The sequence below is a fragment of the Eschrichtius robustus genome, chromosome 8 (genome assembly GCF_028021215.1).
Source record: "Eschrichtius robustus isolate mEscRob2 chromosome 8, mEscRob2.pri, whole genome shotgun sequence".
Taxonomy (NCBI): Eukaryota; Metazoa; Chordata; class Mammalia; order Artiodactyla; family Eschrichtiidae; genus Eschrichtius; species Eschrichtius robustus.
Window position 1 is genome coordinate 94,729,262 of NC_090831.1, and position 15,663 is coordinate 94,744,924.

The window sequence follows — 15,663 nt, forward strand, 5'->3', positions numbered from 1 at the left end:
TTTGCCATTTGTTCTTTAGTTATACTCATTAATTAGCTCCAGCCAACCTTCCCATGAGGTAACACTCCTAAATTAAGCACTTGTTCTATCCAAGATCAATTATTTTCTTTTTACTGTGTATGACCCCACATGTTCTTTGCTTCTATTTAACATGGTCACCTTCTGTCATCTCCAAAAGATGAACTATTTCTCATGTGAGTTCAGCCCAAATATTATATCCCCATAAAAGTTTTATCTGATTTCCCCAACTGAAAATAATTTCTTCTACTTACGAACTCCTGAAATGTTTTAAAAACATTTTTATGGCCTTTTGACATTACACTACATGTTTCTTATTAGACAGTAAACTCTTTGATGGTAAAAACAATGTCACATCACCCCCTACCTCTGCAAGCATGCAATGCTTATTAGTTCTTTGCTTGGTACATGGGACAAACTTGCAAAAAAAATTTTGAATGACAAGTAATGTTTGATGTATTTTATTCTTACAAATATTTTCCTAAACGCTATATCTCTTTTGCAATCTTACTTTTAAATTGTAAAGAAAATCCAGAATATAGGATTCAAATAATAGTTTACTTTCAGGTATTATACTATAATTTAGCAGCATGTATTTTCAGTTAATCTCTAATATGCAATTTGAAATTTTAACAATATAGCAGTAATGAGTGTTCAATCCATATCCAGGCAAAAGATGATATTGTCCTCATAATGAGAAAAAAAAAAAGTGATGGTATATGAGAAACACAAAGTAAATCCAAAGTATGTTTGGAAAAAAATAATAAACTATTTTATAGCAGAAAGAGAAATAACTGAGAGAACACACATAAGCTATTGTAGTTCCTGGAACATGTACCATGAAAAAGAAATGCTGTGAAACTGTTAATTTTAATAAAATTAGTTCCAATTCATCTCTACCTTTCATATTTCAGAATTTTTAAGGTGGACAGAATTCCTTAATATGTGAACAAGAGTTACATTTAGTATTGCTGTAGATTATGTTAGTGTTTCTTATGTGTTTCATTAGCAATTCATTATCATTAGCAGCAGAATAATGAAGGAAATAGAGATATGAATACCACACTACTTGGTATTGTTTAGTGCAGCCTGTGGAATGCCAGCTCAGAGGAGGAGAATGTGTTCATTCCATTAAACTGAGTGTATGATTCGAGACCTGAAAAAACAAAACCTGTCTTAGCCATTAGTTACCATTAACTCACAGGTTTATTTTATGCAAGGTTGCCTCAGCTCATCTGGGAGTTTGGAGCCATAGTGGAATATACTGAGTATTGGGTTTGGACCTGAACCCTGAGGACTTTGTTAGAGCTTCGGAGGATGACTTGCGGATCCATTCCATAACATATTCAATACCTTGATTTTCTCTCCTTTGGATCTACATCATGAATGCTTAGCCAATATAGCCTGACATTTGATTGGTAAATAGGATGCTTTATTAATTACTCACCCTTATTATAGTACCATAAAATAAACGGTTGTAGCTTCTCAGTTTGGCCTCCATAGTGGTCCGCAATATAAACACAACGTATCCACACATTTATTCTTTAACTTTATGTAAAATATACCATAACACGAAAATAAAAATTATTTAAAAAAATATTTTCTAGTAATTAGCTTTTTTTTTCCCAACAAACTTAGTGTAATTATGTATCAGACATGATAAAATGAAAGGTCAGTCACTACAGATGCATAATTTCACTCTGATAGATTGCTGTTCGAAAATAGGTTATGACAATTAGATGATTAATTTTCTTCTATTAAATAGCATTATGAGACTTCAGATTACATTTATGAGTATATTCTCTTTAGTGGGAACATAATGGGAGGAAGACCAAACAGAATAGGAACTTGTATCCTTTGTGGAAGGTTCTGAATATACTTATTATCAACTACACTTGTGAAAATAATTTAAAAATGAAATTCTGTTTGAAAACTTACTTTTTGCTCAGTATTCAAAGTAACATTTTAAAGATGTCATATGTTAAAGGTTAAAATATGTGAGTTTGAGGAGCAAAATTCTGGGTATCCTGCTGGCAAAATTTTTTTGGTTCTGGTTATCTGCAAAGTATACACCCCTTGTCAGTTTAAGTAGGGAGTGCCTGTGTAAACATTCTTGTTTCGCCTGTTCCACATAATCATTTCTTGTATCATATTTCTTCTGACCTCGCTATCTGAAACCAATTACAGGAGATCCATTTGGGCTGCATCTATTTTCGTAAGAAGCCTAGGCAGCAGTGTTTTTCTCAGAGATGAGTATCAACATCAAATATGCTTCTGAGTGCTTTGTTATTTATGTTTCAGAGAGGTTTTGTAGCCTTCAGCTCTCAAGAATGTGTCACGCTGTGCTGTTTATACATTGAAGATATTAATGGGCGTAGATGTCATTTTTCATTTTAATGTCTCAAATGCAACAGGCTGATAGGTTAAGCATTCCTATTTTTATGGGGAGAGATATGAGTGATGTCTGTTTTTTTCCAAAATGTACATATATTTACTTTGAAAAAAAAAGAAGTTATTTATAAACCTGAGAGTACTTAACATTTTTGGTTTCACTGGTTGTTTCTAAGCTATTCTCAAACAATTTTACTTCTGGTGAGAGTTTTCAGTGTTCTTCAAGAAGAAAAAAAAGTATTGATCTGGCAGGTTCCAAAGTTTTTTCACTCTTAATTCTCATAACGACCCACTCATTACAATTACCCTTTGTCTAAGAGGCTCCTAACTGACATAAAGTTATTACTACTTTACAAGGGTGACATGCTTCAACTTTGCTTAACAAAATTTTTGTTTGTTTGAAATTACACAGCAACTATTAGGAATGATATTTGCAATAAATATTTTATAGCAAAAGGCACTGAATTCTGGAAAACATGTACTTTCCCACACCCCTGCAGCCTAACAAAAAGTATACCTTTATTATAAAGATTTGTATTCATCTTTTCAAAATATTTTAATTTAATCTGATTCTAATTTTTAAAGTGTCCTATCTTAGTTTTCTTTAGCTTTACTGAAGTTAAATAACTTCATTAAGTGAAGTGCGCCCTTAATTCACAACAAATATGTTTTTGAAAACTAGATATGGCTTGGCTGTCTTAGAAACCTTTCTTGTTATTCATTTGCATCAGACTCAGTCATTATTGAAGGAAATTTTGCAAACATCTTTTGCCTTTTTTCTAAATTAGTTGTTCTTTTTTTTGTTGTTGCCGACGGTGATTATATAAATACCTAAATGGCTAATAGTACTTTATGAATAGCCCTTTTCTATTTACCAGTTGAAGTGGACAAGCAGTTTTCAAATTAATATTTTATATAATTTGACCCCTAACACCTTATATTGATGGCAGTATTTTATCTCATAATCCTTCATCATTTGAGGAGCTACAATAATAAATTGGAAAGATGAACTAAATGCCTCTGAGCATTTGTTTATTGAAATTCAGTCCTAAAATGTTGTCCAGAATACTGGAAATAAAAGTGTCATGTGATGCCTGCAGTTAGAATGCAAACTGCCAAAGATTTCTGCTTATGAGTTTTAAATCATTCCTGATCTCTTGGAATTGTTTTTTGTCCTCCCATCTTTTATGTTTACTATAGCAATCTCTACTGCTACTAAAAGAATGTTGATATAGGCAAGTAGTTCTTTTTCATAAGAGTTTATATTGAAAGGTGATTTTTTACTATTTTAAAGATAACTGTAAATGCATATGAAAACCAAGGTACTTTGAAAGTAGTAGCATGTTTTAGCCAGCTATCTTGTGGTATTCCATTATTATTATAACTCCTTTAAAAATGGTATACATTTTTTCTAGTGATATTTTCATGAGCTGCAGTTCTAAATATATCTTGTTTTCTAATGTCTTTCTACAGGCACCAGGTGTTACATATTCCACTGGGTTAATGTTTGGGTTGAGTTGAATGAATACAACGCAAGGTAGTGAAGGAGATAGGGTTCTAGGTTTGGGAGACAAGAGCCGTAGCTTTTGACCAGACTTTGCTACTGCTTTGTGACTTTAGTCAAGTTATTGTAATATTGGTTTTTCAGTTACCTGACTACAAAATGTGAAAGCTAGGCTAAACAATTTTTAAAGTTTAGTCCAGTTTTAGAATTCTTCAGTAATTTTTCTAGTAAAAACTGGTCAAATGATCAGAATTTTACAAGAGTTTAGAGCTCCATCAGGTATTGGTAGAGTGTGTAATGAAATCAAAGTCAAGGATGGTGGGAACACTTAGTAGCCCTAAAAGCAGTATATATTCTGTGATATAGTTCTATTCAAACACAAATTCAAATTGTAAAAAGATTATATTGTAGTTTCCCTTTTAAGTTCTGATAAATATATATGCCCTCTTTACAGGTAAAAAATAATTTATTATGGTGCCAGAGCTCTCCTTTACTTTACTAATTGTTCTCCTTTACCAGAGTTTTACTCATTGCCCTCTAATGGTACCTTTACAGAGACAGTATGGCACACTGGAATGCACTCTGGTCTGCAAGCCAGGAGACCCTAAACAAAGCGCTTGATTACTCTAGGCCTCATTTTTCTCATTTGCTAAAATGAGGGGGTCAGATTGGATGATTTCTAAGCTTGCTTTTAGTCCTCATCATTCATGATTCCAGGATTGTAAACTATGTTCATTAGAAGTCTTTAAGAATAATAAACAACTACAGAGTTAAATATAAACTATATAAGGATGTGTGTGTGTGTGTGTACATATATATATACAAAATAAACTAATGAATTCAAAGGGAAAAATTTCTATGAAAAAAAAATTAGGCAAACTTTGTGTGGCTTTTGGAATTAAAGGGGAAAATAGCTGAGTTTTTTGATTTTGAGAATTTCGCATAGACACAGCTTAACTCACACTATAGTAATTTCCATTTGAAAAATATCATTTGTCATTATTTTATGAGTTGCCATTAAAAAAAAAGAAAGCTATATTATTTAGGATATCAAGTGAAATTTTTTAAACTGAATTTTGTGATCATAAAATATTTATGGAATTTTTTCTTTGGTCTTTTTTTCCAATTGAACTTTATAATAAAATTGCCTGAGTTCACTGGAATGTGCCATCCTTAGAAACATTTAGGCTGACTTGTAATTACTTGAAATTTATTAAAAACAAAAGGAAGATTGTTGTAAATGAGTGTGTCTCCAAATGTAAAAAGTGTGCTTGACAAACTATGCCAGATCCTGCTATGGGAAGACAAATCAATGTTGTTAGGAGATGTGCTAGGGCATTCAGTTTGTTTACTTTGGTTTCTATGTCTGCCTGCCTTCTCAGAAAACTTGCTTGGAGCCAGACTGTAGCAGCCCTCTCTCTGTCTTTTCATAATTGATCAGGGGATGACTGCCTTCCCTGAGGGTTAAGACGTGGCAACTTTTTCTGTTTGCTCAGCATCTCAATGCAGTAGTTCAAACATTGTTCACACCAGCTGGCAGTGTAATGCCATATGCACATCTTGTCAAAGCAACTGTTGTCATGGATACTAGAAACTCTCTTAAAAACCAGATCATTGATTCCAATCAAAATTGTACTTTTATCAGCTTTGAATCTTAATTATTATAGAAGAATATTGATCTAAGATATTTTTCCCATCATGAAAAATTTGCCTTGTATTCTAAAACAGTGAATAACAAAGTAGGGCAATGATTTATTTTAGTTTTATGTGCTGAAAAATTTCATCATCAGTGTTCATTGAACTCAGTTGTTGAGAAAAACAATGAGTTTATAGTCTCTGAAAAAGTTTTTTTAAATTAGTTTGCACTGCTACCTTTAAAATGTCTCAATATGTATTTTTTATGGCATTAGTTTTTATATGATAAGTTTATATAGCCCACTCACCAAACTGTCCCTCCTCTAGTAAATGAAATGCTTACATTAATTTCTTATGTTAAGTTTTATTTTCCTGAGTGGGACAGAAAACATAAAAATAAATGAAAACATCTTCTATTTTGATAGGTATTCTGTCACACATAGAAACAAACCTGATTGGTTGAGTGGTAATTTCTTTGTTCTCTGATTTTGCTAAGAATGCAAATGAAAACCACTCAATTTTATTTGGCATTAAAACTGCACTTTATTTTGTCAAAGGAGAGGTTTCCCCTTGAATTGTAAGTACAAAAAAAGTGTTTTTAATCTTTAGTGAAAATCCTTATTAATTCACTTTCAAGATAATCTGATGTTGATTTGTCAAGTTTAATTACAGCTTCCGGTAATACTTGAAGTCTACTGCTTTTGCTTCAAAATTGTAATATGAAAGTGCAAATTGATTGATAATTTAAAAGGGAGTGGGCATTTTCGTTGAACACTCAAAGACAAGTTCCTTGTGAAAATGAGGTTATTGATGCAGTTTATGATTTTTTCCTCTTTAAGCACTTTTAAACAAATTACCTTTATTTTCTGCAGGATTACATGCATCTCTGTTATTTTAAGTAAAGTTGTGTATATGTGTGTTATGTGAATTTTTTTCACATTAGAAGAAAAAGAATATTTAATGATTCTCTCTAGAAAGGAGGTGGGATTCTCATACATTAAAGCCTATTACTGTTAACTAAGGAATAACTGATAATTTACCTTTCAACAAAATATTTAGATATTGCTCACTTTTCACTTCTAGGCTCTCCAAGCAGCAAGACAACTTCTCTTACAGCAGCAAACAAGTGGATTGAAATCTCCTAAGAGCAGTGACAAACAGAGACCACTGCAGGTTAGTAAAGCACTCCTATCCTTGGGATCTTACTTTAAAAGATGTTTGTAGTGATTACAGATGTGCAGACCCAGTTGTATACATACAGAAAATTATTACATTTGCATATGTAAGTAATTTTAATTCAAAAAGAGAACTCATTTTATCTTCCTGAAAGAGAAAAAATTAGCATAGATTTCAAAAGTTTACAAGGTCACTTTCTGGACAAGTTATGTAGGGACATTTGGTATACATAGGCATTAGGAGTTTTGTATAAAACTCCCTTGTTGGGATTTTAATGAAATTTTATTCACAAACAGGTTAAAATGTGAAATGTCTTCCTTAAAAGCAAAGTTATAGTAAAATGGTAGGGAAGAAACAAAGCAGTCTTAGACAGCCCTTTTGCAGTGGTATCCAAGTGACAAATGCAGAAAACCTCCAGGGTTGCCAAAAAAACTGTTTGAGTTTGCCAAGGAGTTATTGCTGTTGCTACAGTTATAAAAACACATTCTGGAGTTTGTTGTCCTTATTCACTATGTTTGTCCTGTGAAACTGATAGTATGTATGTCTTTTAAAGTAACTTTTTGTTACATAATACAACCATTGTTTTATATAGCTTTAACCAAAATATATAGGACATTAGGGGAAAGAAACATTTTTATAGGGTATTTTTGAAATGTTTGGAAGGTAGAATCTGGAATTGTATAAAACATTATTCAAAATGTTTATCAGTTCTGTTGAAAGATAAGCAATGCTTTCTTTTTTCAATCATGTGTTATGTACACGTCTAATAAGGCAAGCTTAGTTTTTTTTAAAAAAGTCAGCATCTTTCTTATTGCTTTATTTTAACAAAACAATCTTGAAAAAAAAATTTTTATGGCCTAGCTGTCTGTTTTCATTTTCAGGTGTACTCTCAGATGCTAGTAACTAAGTCTTACATGGTGCCCTACTGAAGCTTAGTTTGTGTAACAGAATTATTGGCTACTGATCTACACAATCCAGAAGCTACTCATTACCTAAAAACTGAATTAAATGCATAGTCCCTAGGCAAATATGAGATGAGAATATATATTCTTGGGAACAAACCATTTTTGTGGGGTGGATGGGAAGAAGGGGTCCTGGGGATAGGGGGTGTGACGTACCGATGTCTGCCATGATTGCAAATGAAAGTTATATTGAATCAGCCTAAGTTTAAGATTCATTTTAATTTTTTTCTCTTTTAAAATAAATTTCACATTCTTTGTTTTAACTACTCAGTAATTCTGTAGTGACAAACTTTCCTCACTATCATATCCCTCCCCAAGTAATAACAAGTGATAACGTGGTTGGAGTATTTCCATTGAATTATCTGATTCCATGAGAGCCTCTCCATACATTTACATGACAGAGAGAAATTTACATAGAAGTCACAGATAGCAAATGAAATGTTTATCCTCACTATGGCTTCAGGCTGGGAATTTTGCTTTCTTGTTGGTATAGCAAAGGAGATTTAGATGCTGGCAGCATAAGCCAAAGGTAGGAAAGAGTTTATTGTTTCACATATCTGAAAAACACTGTATATTGTCCTAATTCTATTTTTATCATATCTCTTGACAAAATAGACAAAATAATAAGTTGTTCCTCTCCAAAGCTAAGTCCAGTAGAAGTTTCTTTATTGCTGGTTACCAGGGTATCTCTGGAAAGAATGGCTGGGCTTTAGCTTTTCTACTTTCCTTTTTTGTTGTATTGGAAGGCAAAAATGTGATACTTCGTTCAACTAAAATATACATAATTTTTCTTGGAAAACACACACACATATAATGTGGAAATATTAATGACTCTAAAATAAGAAATTGTTGCTCCCGTACCAAATGTTTATATAAAAGTTTGAGCAGAACTCCTCAATTTTGTTATTTTATCACCAAAGGGTGATTAATAGTACTATAAATACCTTTTAACAATTTCAGTTGCTAGCTATTACCACAAACTTCCATTGTGTCACTTATATTTAGTGTTTTGTGACTCATATTATTATGAATACATATCCATTGTACATATTATAAAACTGTAGCATTTTATTATTACTTTGTAATTTTAGTGGGATCTAATGCCAAAATGTCATAGGAATGAAAAGTTGGTTGGTTTTTATGAATAAGAATTTAGAAATAATGAATGAAGACTTATTTGTTCACCAAAATATACACTGCAATTAATATGAGTCTACAGTTTTAGTGTTTCATAGTACTTGATAAGCTTTGCAACTGGAAACATGCTGGGATTGTATTGAAAATCTAATAAAAACCTGATAGCATTTTATACTAGCTTACACATGTTGTCAAAGGGGGATATTAGGTAATGCTTATCTTTGCATCTGCAAATACTATTTAACATGAGTTGCACTATTTGCCACTTATGTTAAAGAAGAGAGTAGAATATCTTTGTTAAAAATTTTAACCATTTAATATGAAAGTAACACTTAACTTCTATGATTCTCTCACAGCCGACTTCTTTTTCTACTTACCTAAGAGTTTAACCAACTTTTCATAATAGAGTTGGTGTAGATTATCTTTTAGAATTAAAAAAAGATAATTGAAAACGTTTCAAAAGCTATACTTGCAAGGCAAAGTATTTGGTGTTAATAATAGATCATGGTGGCTTGTACTTTATCAGGCATAACATATTTTTAGAAGACCAAAAGAGATGCTATGTGGTTTTCATTTTAAAATATAGTTTGATGGAGAACTATTTTATAACATTTGAAAGAAAATACAGATTCTCTTAAAAATCTGTTTTAATGGCTCAAGTCACAAGAACAATATTCGGTTGCTTTGTTATATTCAACTGAATTTCCTTTAAATGTTTAAAAGTGGTAACCAGATTTGAGGTGTGACATGGTAGAGAGAATATTTCTAGCAGACTAGTATTTATCTTTGCAGGTATTTTTCATTTACACTTTTTCAGGTTTTTGTACTACAGATAGCATAGATAGTAGCATATCTAGTGCAAAATGGAAAGAAGAAAATCACGTCTGACAAGCTTGAGTACTGATTGTAGTGGTGATTTCACTTTCATGTATAGATATCTGAATATATGTCTTTGAAACTTGTTTACATATTCTGTTCATTACATGAAACACCAATTGAATAGGTCCAATCAGTAGGTACATTGATTAATGACATATTGATGAATAATATATAAAGATTGTGATGCAAATGGGAGCTGATATTAAACTAAGCATTACTAGATGTTCCTTCTTTACGTTCTTACTATGTATCCCAGAAAAACGTAACCTAATAATAACAGCTGAAGACAGCCTCTCATTTTAGTTTGTTTTATTTATCTGTATCTACTCCTGGCACTTCTATACTTGATATACCCATAGCGTTCCGTAATGAGAAAAGTTAGCCAAAGAGAATATGTAATGCTTTCAATTTCATGAAACTAATTTCCAGATTATTAAAAAGAGTAAATTCACACACACATATGTGCACACACACACACAAATGCATTTGCATATACATACATGCACACTTCCATAATCTGTGATTTTAAAACTTTTTGTAAAATACATTATCAATTTTCTAGCCTATGACAAATCTACTTAATTTAGTTTAGGTATGAAAATTGGTCGCATTATTGTTCTTGTTACATTTACAGCCATGAGACAGACTTGTGGTTCTTCAACAGCTGTGCAGAGCAGAGACGTAAATTTAAGGTAAATGCCATTGCTTTGCTATCTTAGATGAATATTAGTATATAGCGTTGTAATCACTTCCTTCGTTGTAGGTTAATATCTTATATAAGGTTCTCTTTTCCAATAGGTAATTTTTTTTTTTTTTTTTTTTTTTTATAATTCTGTTTTAAATAGTTCAAGAATGGAATAGTAAAAAGCAAAAGTGAATTAAACCTAGGGGTCTTATTCTGACTCTGCCACAAACTAGTTATATAAGCTTGAGGAAGTCACTCAACATCTTTAAAACAAAGACATTGGGATACCTGATGGACAAAATATAATATTCTGTGGTTAAAAATTTATTTCACTTTTTTTTTTGAACTAAGTGATAGGCATCTTAATGTTTCAGGAAAAGCTGTATCTTGGATGTTAGCTTATGCATTAAGGATTATGTTTGTCTATTCATTTGTTTTCAGTTACAAAGTACTTTATTAACATACCATAGCCAAAAATCATGCTTTGGAATCAAAGTATCAAATCCCATATGTTTGAAAACCATGGTGCAAGTATCATTTTATATCACACCTATGGAAGTTTTGTTTAATGCCTTGAAATAATTTTATAAATTGCTTTTAGGGAAAATCTAAGTTACACAAGGAGTTATTTTACCATGTATTTACTTAATAAACTACATTAAAATATGTTGTGATATAATACAATTTAACAAATTTCTACCATCCTCTACTTCACTCCAAATTGTTAAAATTAGCATTGTCCAACAAAACAAGAAATTCTGCAGTAAACTAATCAGCATTTCTAAAATTTCATGTTCCAGGGGAAAAAAATCAAAAATAAAGTATAAAATGTATAAATAACGAAATATTTATCCTGGGTTAAAATACTCACTCTGTGGGTAATAGAATTGGACACTGATAAATATGTTTTAGGAAATTATTAAAGTCCATTCATGCAGTGGTAAAGAATGAAATTGAATATTTCCTTTCCAACATTAATATTTGATTTCTAGTTATAAGAATTAGAGAGAAACTAAAACACATTTTGTTCCAAATACTGAAAGCAACATAAGCAAGAAATTTGCAATATGGGTTTGAGTAGGGCAATCTACTGTGATGCAGAAAACTTAGAAAGAATTTTTAAAAGCTGTTTTTTGCTATCTATATTTTCTGTATATCAGAAAAATAAGCAGTATTATATTTTTATATCATAAATTTTAAAAAGAGCTTAATTTAAAAACTACTAACAAGGACAGACTATGCCTTGTGTGGTCCTCATTTTCCCATTCCAGTAAAGAACATTTCTTAAAAGGCAGCGTGAAATGGACAGTCTTGTAGGAATGTTACAGAATAAAATCATTCTTAAAATATTATGATGTTGCCACCTGTAGCCAGATGCACAGGGCTGACACCCTGTGGAGGAGGGTCTGGGACATCCAGTGCATCGTTGCTAAGTGTGCTTGTGTGGAAAACTTGTGAACGATCTACTCATGGCATGGAGGACAAAGAACATATGTTTTGGGGTCTGAAGCCTATCTTTGCCCTCAATTAGTAGGACCTTGGGTAGAGTAACTTGATCTCTTGAAGCCTGTTTCCTTACCTCTAAAATAGGAATAAGGATACCCACCTTGCCAGATTGTTGTGAAGACAAAAAAGAATACTATATAAAGTAGCTAGCATAAATCCTTGCACTTATAATGAATTAATAAATAATTTCTGTTACGCTCAGCTCCAGGAAATTTATATTTAATCCAAGGTTATGATAAATATTCTCTAATATGTTACCTTCTACTTGGTCATAATTGTCACAATTCACTATTCACTATGATATGAAGTGTGCCTAATTTATGAGAAAGCAACAGTGAGTGTTTTAGGTACTACTAGAGTATGTCCCCCTGTTATAGGCCTCCACACCATGTATATGTCACACTTGCCACACATAAACTTATAATGTTTGTCTTCCCTGCTAGACTGTGAGCTCTGTGACAGCAGGGATCATGCATGTCCTACTCATTTTCCAGTGCCTAACACAGTGCCTAGTGAAAAATAGAGCTCAGTAAATACCTGCTGGAACAATGAATGAGGGGGAGATAGTGTTGAGTGGAGAGTGTGAGGAGGCTGGAGGGGGGAAAAGCTTCATTCATTCAGTGAAAACTGAGTATTTATGTGTAATATCCTCAGGGACTTATGATTTGGTTGAGGAGACAGTAATACTTGCACACAAATATCAGGGCACAGTGGATGTGCTATGGGAATCAGAAAAGCAGAAAGTGCTATAAGTATTTTACTTTATTTTACTGAGTATAGTTGACTTACAATATCATATTAGGTTCAGATGTGCAACATAGTAATTTGATTTTTTTTTATAGATTACACACCATACAAAGTTATTTTATAAAGTATTGACAATATTCTCTGTGCTGTGCATTACATCCTTGTAACTTACTTATTTTATAACTGGTGGTTTGTACCTCTTAATCCCAGTCACCTCTTTGACCCTTCGTCCTACCCCTCTCCCCTCTGGTAACCACTAGTTTGTTCTCTGTATCTATGAGTCTGTTTCTGTTGTGTTATATTTATCTGTTTTGTTTTTTAGATTTCACATGTAAGTGAAAATATACAGTACTTGTCTTTCTCTTCTGACATTTCACTAAGTGTAATACCCTCCAGGTCCATCCATGTTGTCACAAATGGCAAGATTTCATTCTTTTTATGGCGAATATAATCACATCTTCTTGATCTGTTCATCTGTCAATGGACACTTCGGTTGTTTCCATAGCTTGGCTATTATAAATAATGCTGCTATGAACATTGTGGTGCATATAACCTTTTGAATTCATGTTTTCATTTTTTTTCTTTTTGGATAAATACCCAGGAATGGAATTGCTGAATTGTGTGGTAGTTCTCTTTTTAATTTTTTGAGGAGCCTCCATCCTGTTTTCCATAGTGGCTGCCATGATTTACATTCCCACTGACAGTGTATGAGGATTGGCTTTTCTCCACATCCTCACCAACACTTACTATCTCCTGTCTTCTTGATAACCATTCTGACAAGTGTAAGATGATATCTCATTGTGGTTTTGATTTTCATTTTCCTGATGATTAGTGATGTTGAGGCTATACACATTTTAAAAAGAAAATTATTAATTCAGGTTCAAGTGATCAGAGAAGGCTTTGTGGAGAGGTAGCATTTATTTTAGGCTTAAAGAGAGGGAATTTGGTAGATAGAGAAAGTAAAGGACAATTTTTGATGGAGACATTTTCAAAAGATGTCATCCAAGATGTAGAGATGGGAAATGGTGAGGTCTAGTTAGGCAAGAGTAAGTAGTTTGTTTTGACCAGCATAGAGATGTCACACTAAAGGAATAACGAATGGATTGGAGGGCTAGACGTATACATAGCCAATTGTATACAGCCTGACACGTCAAGCTAATGAGTCTGTACTTTGCGATTTAGGCAGCAGAGGTTGCTAAAGGTTTTTGATGAGGAAGTGACACAATGAAAGCAGTGTATTGTGGAGATCTAGTCAACAGTGGTGCATCTGGAGGATGCTTTGGGGGAAGGGAGTTGTGAGAGATCTGGAATAAGGTAATCTTTAAAAAATTATTGAGGCTGGCATTTCATGAATTGAGCTTTAGAAATGTTGAGTTTGAGGTGATGGCATGAAAGTAAATGGAAAGAGCAAGCTTTTAGAAAATTAGAGTTTGGCAGAGAGGTCAGAGTTAGAGACAAATATTTGTGAAATAATCCAGAAGTGATGGATGAATCCACGAAAGCAGAGGAGATTTCTGAGAAAGATAATCTAAAGAGGAGCTCACGAACATCGACAATTTTTAAAGCAAGAGGAAAAAGAAACAGACGAAAGTAAAGAGGGGAAAAGAAGAATCAAATTAGCTTTTACTCTATCGAATAAGGTCAAGGAAAGGGAGAGTTTTTAAAACACAGAGCTTGTCAACCACATCAAACAGTGACCATGAGGATGAGCATTTTCATACATGCACTGTTGAACTGCAACACTGATAATTTCTAACCCTCCTCTTTTTATCATTTGCTAGTAACTCAAGATCTGCAATGCTAATATTATCATTAATGAATGGAACAAACCTTACTTTAATATAAATGTTAAATAGAAGATAGATAATAAATGTACTTTTACTTCCCTGATTGCTGTGTTTCCAATCATATAAGCAAATGTATATTGCATATATAATACTGAGTTCCCATAAGTTAAATCTGGGAGAAAACTGCTTTCTAGGAGGTCACATTTTCTCTTTTCTTAGCTACCCAAGCACTTGCCTCTTTCTGTAATCCATTAGGATTTTAAGTATATATTCCCTTGACTTCTCTTCCTTAACTAAAGTAAGAGGAAGAAAGAAATAGAACATTAATATTGTTAAGGGAGGTCTCCATAGGATTTAAGACTTAGGCTGCAAATTTTACCTTAAGATGTTTGGAGGTGTTGTACAAGCTAAATTGAATGACAAAGTGAAGAACAGTGTCAGTACATGATTAAAAACAAAAAGTGAAATTATTTTGAAATTCACTTACATTTAAGATTCATTGTTTCCTCTGTGGATTCTATTCATCTCTATAATCCTGCATTCTCCATTTCTACTTGGTTTTCTTTAAATTTCTCTGCTACCTTCACCTTTTCCACTGTAGTTTTTCTTCCTCTGCCATTCCGTTCTTTCCTCTCATCATGTAATCTTGTCCATTTAACTTAATCTCTGTCCCTTCAGGCCCCATATTGAGAAAAGAATAACTTTAAGTGCCTTAATTATTTAATTCTATCTTGAACCTAAAAGGTATTCTAGCATATCATTTTACTAACAAAATAGTAAAACTATGTGACTTCTTAAAATCCAGTATCCAATATTTTAGTTCTTATCTTGCCCCAAGAATAGAATAGTTTCTTTTATGCTATTTTACATTGTAGTTTTAGTATGAAAGCAGCTTTACCCTTGAATATCTCAGATACTTAGGAGGACCTGAAGCATTTCATGTAGTGCGAGAAATCTCCTGTTACTGATGACATGTATAGGTGGCTCTTTCAAAGTCAACCATCAAAGTGGTTTTTGCTTCCTTCCTTAAATCCTTTTGCCAGACTTCCCAGAAAACTTATTAAGAAATTCAAACTAGAATTGCTTGGGATGGTTGTATTAAATGGCCAGTTTTTCTAAACAGATCTTAGGGTGCGCATGATAATTTTAATAACAGTGAATCTGGAAGCACGGCATTTGAAATGATCAAACAAAAGTGTAATGAATTGTTCTTTCAAAAATATTTGTCACTGTACC

At 32.7% G+C, this 15,663-nt stretch overlaps 1 protein-coding gene across 5 annotated transcripts in view; it reads left to right on the forward strand.

Moving 5' to 3' along the window:
• FOXP2 (forkhead box P2) overlaps positions 1–15,663 on the forward strand; it is a 532,992-nt gene that overhangs the window by 376,852 nt on the left and 140,477 nt on the right. For 4 of the 5 annotated variants that reach the window (XM_068549334.1, XM_068549329.1, XM_068549330.1 and 1 more), the window contains exon 4: positions 6,632–6,721. In XM_068549334.1, coding sequence (XP_068405435.1) covers positions 6,632–6,721 — 90 coding nt within the window. Of the gene's footprint in view, positions 1–6,631; positions 6,722–10,344; positions 10,395–15,663 lie in introns of those variants that run through there. The other variant, XM_068549333.1, reaches the window with a different exon arrangement.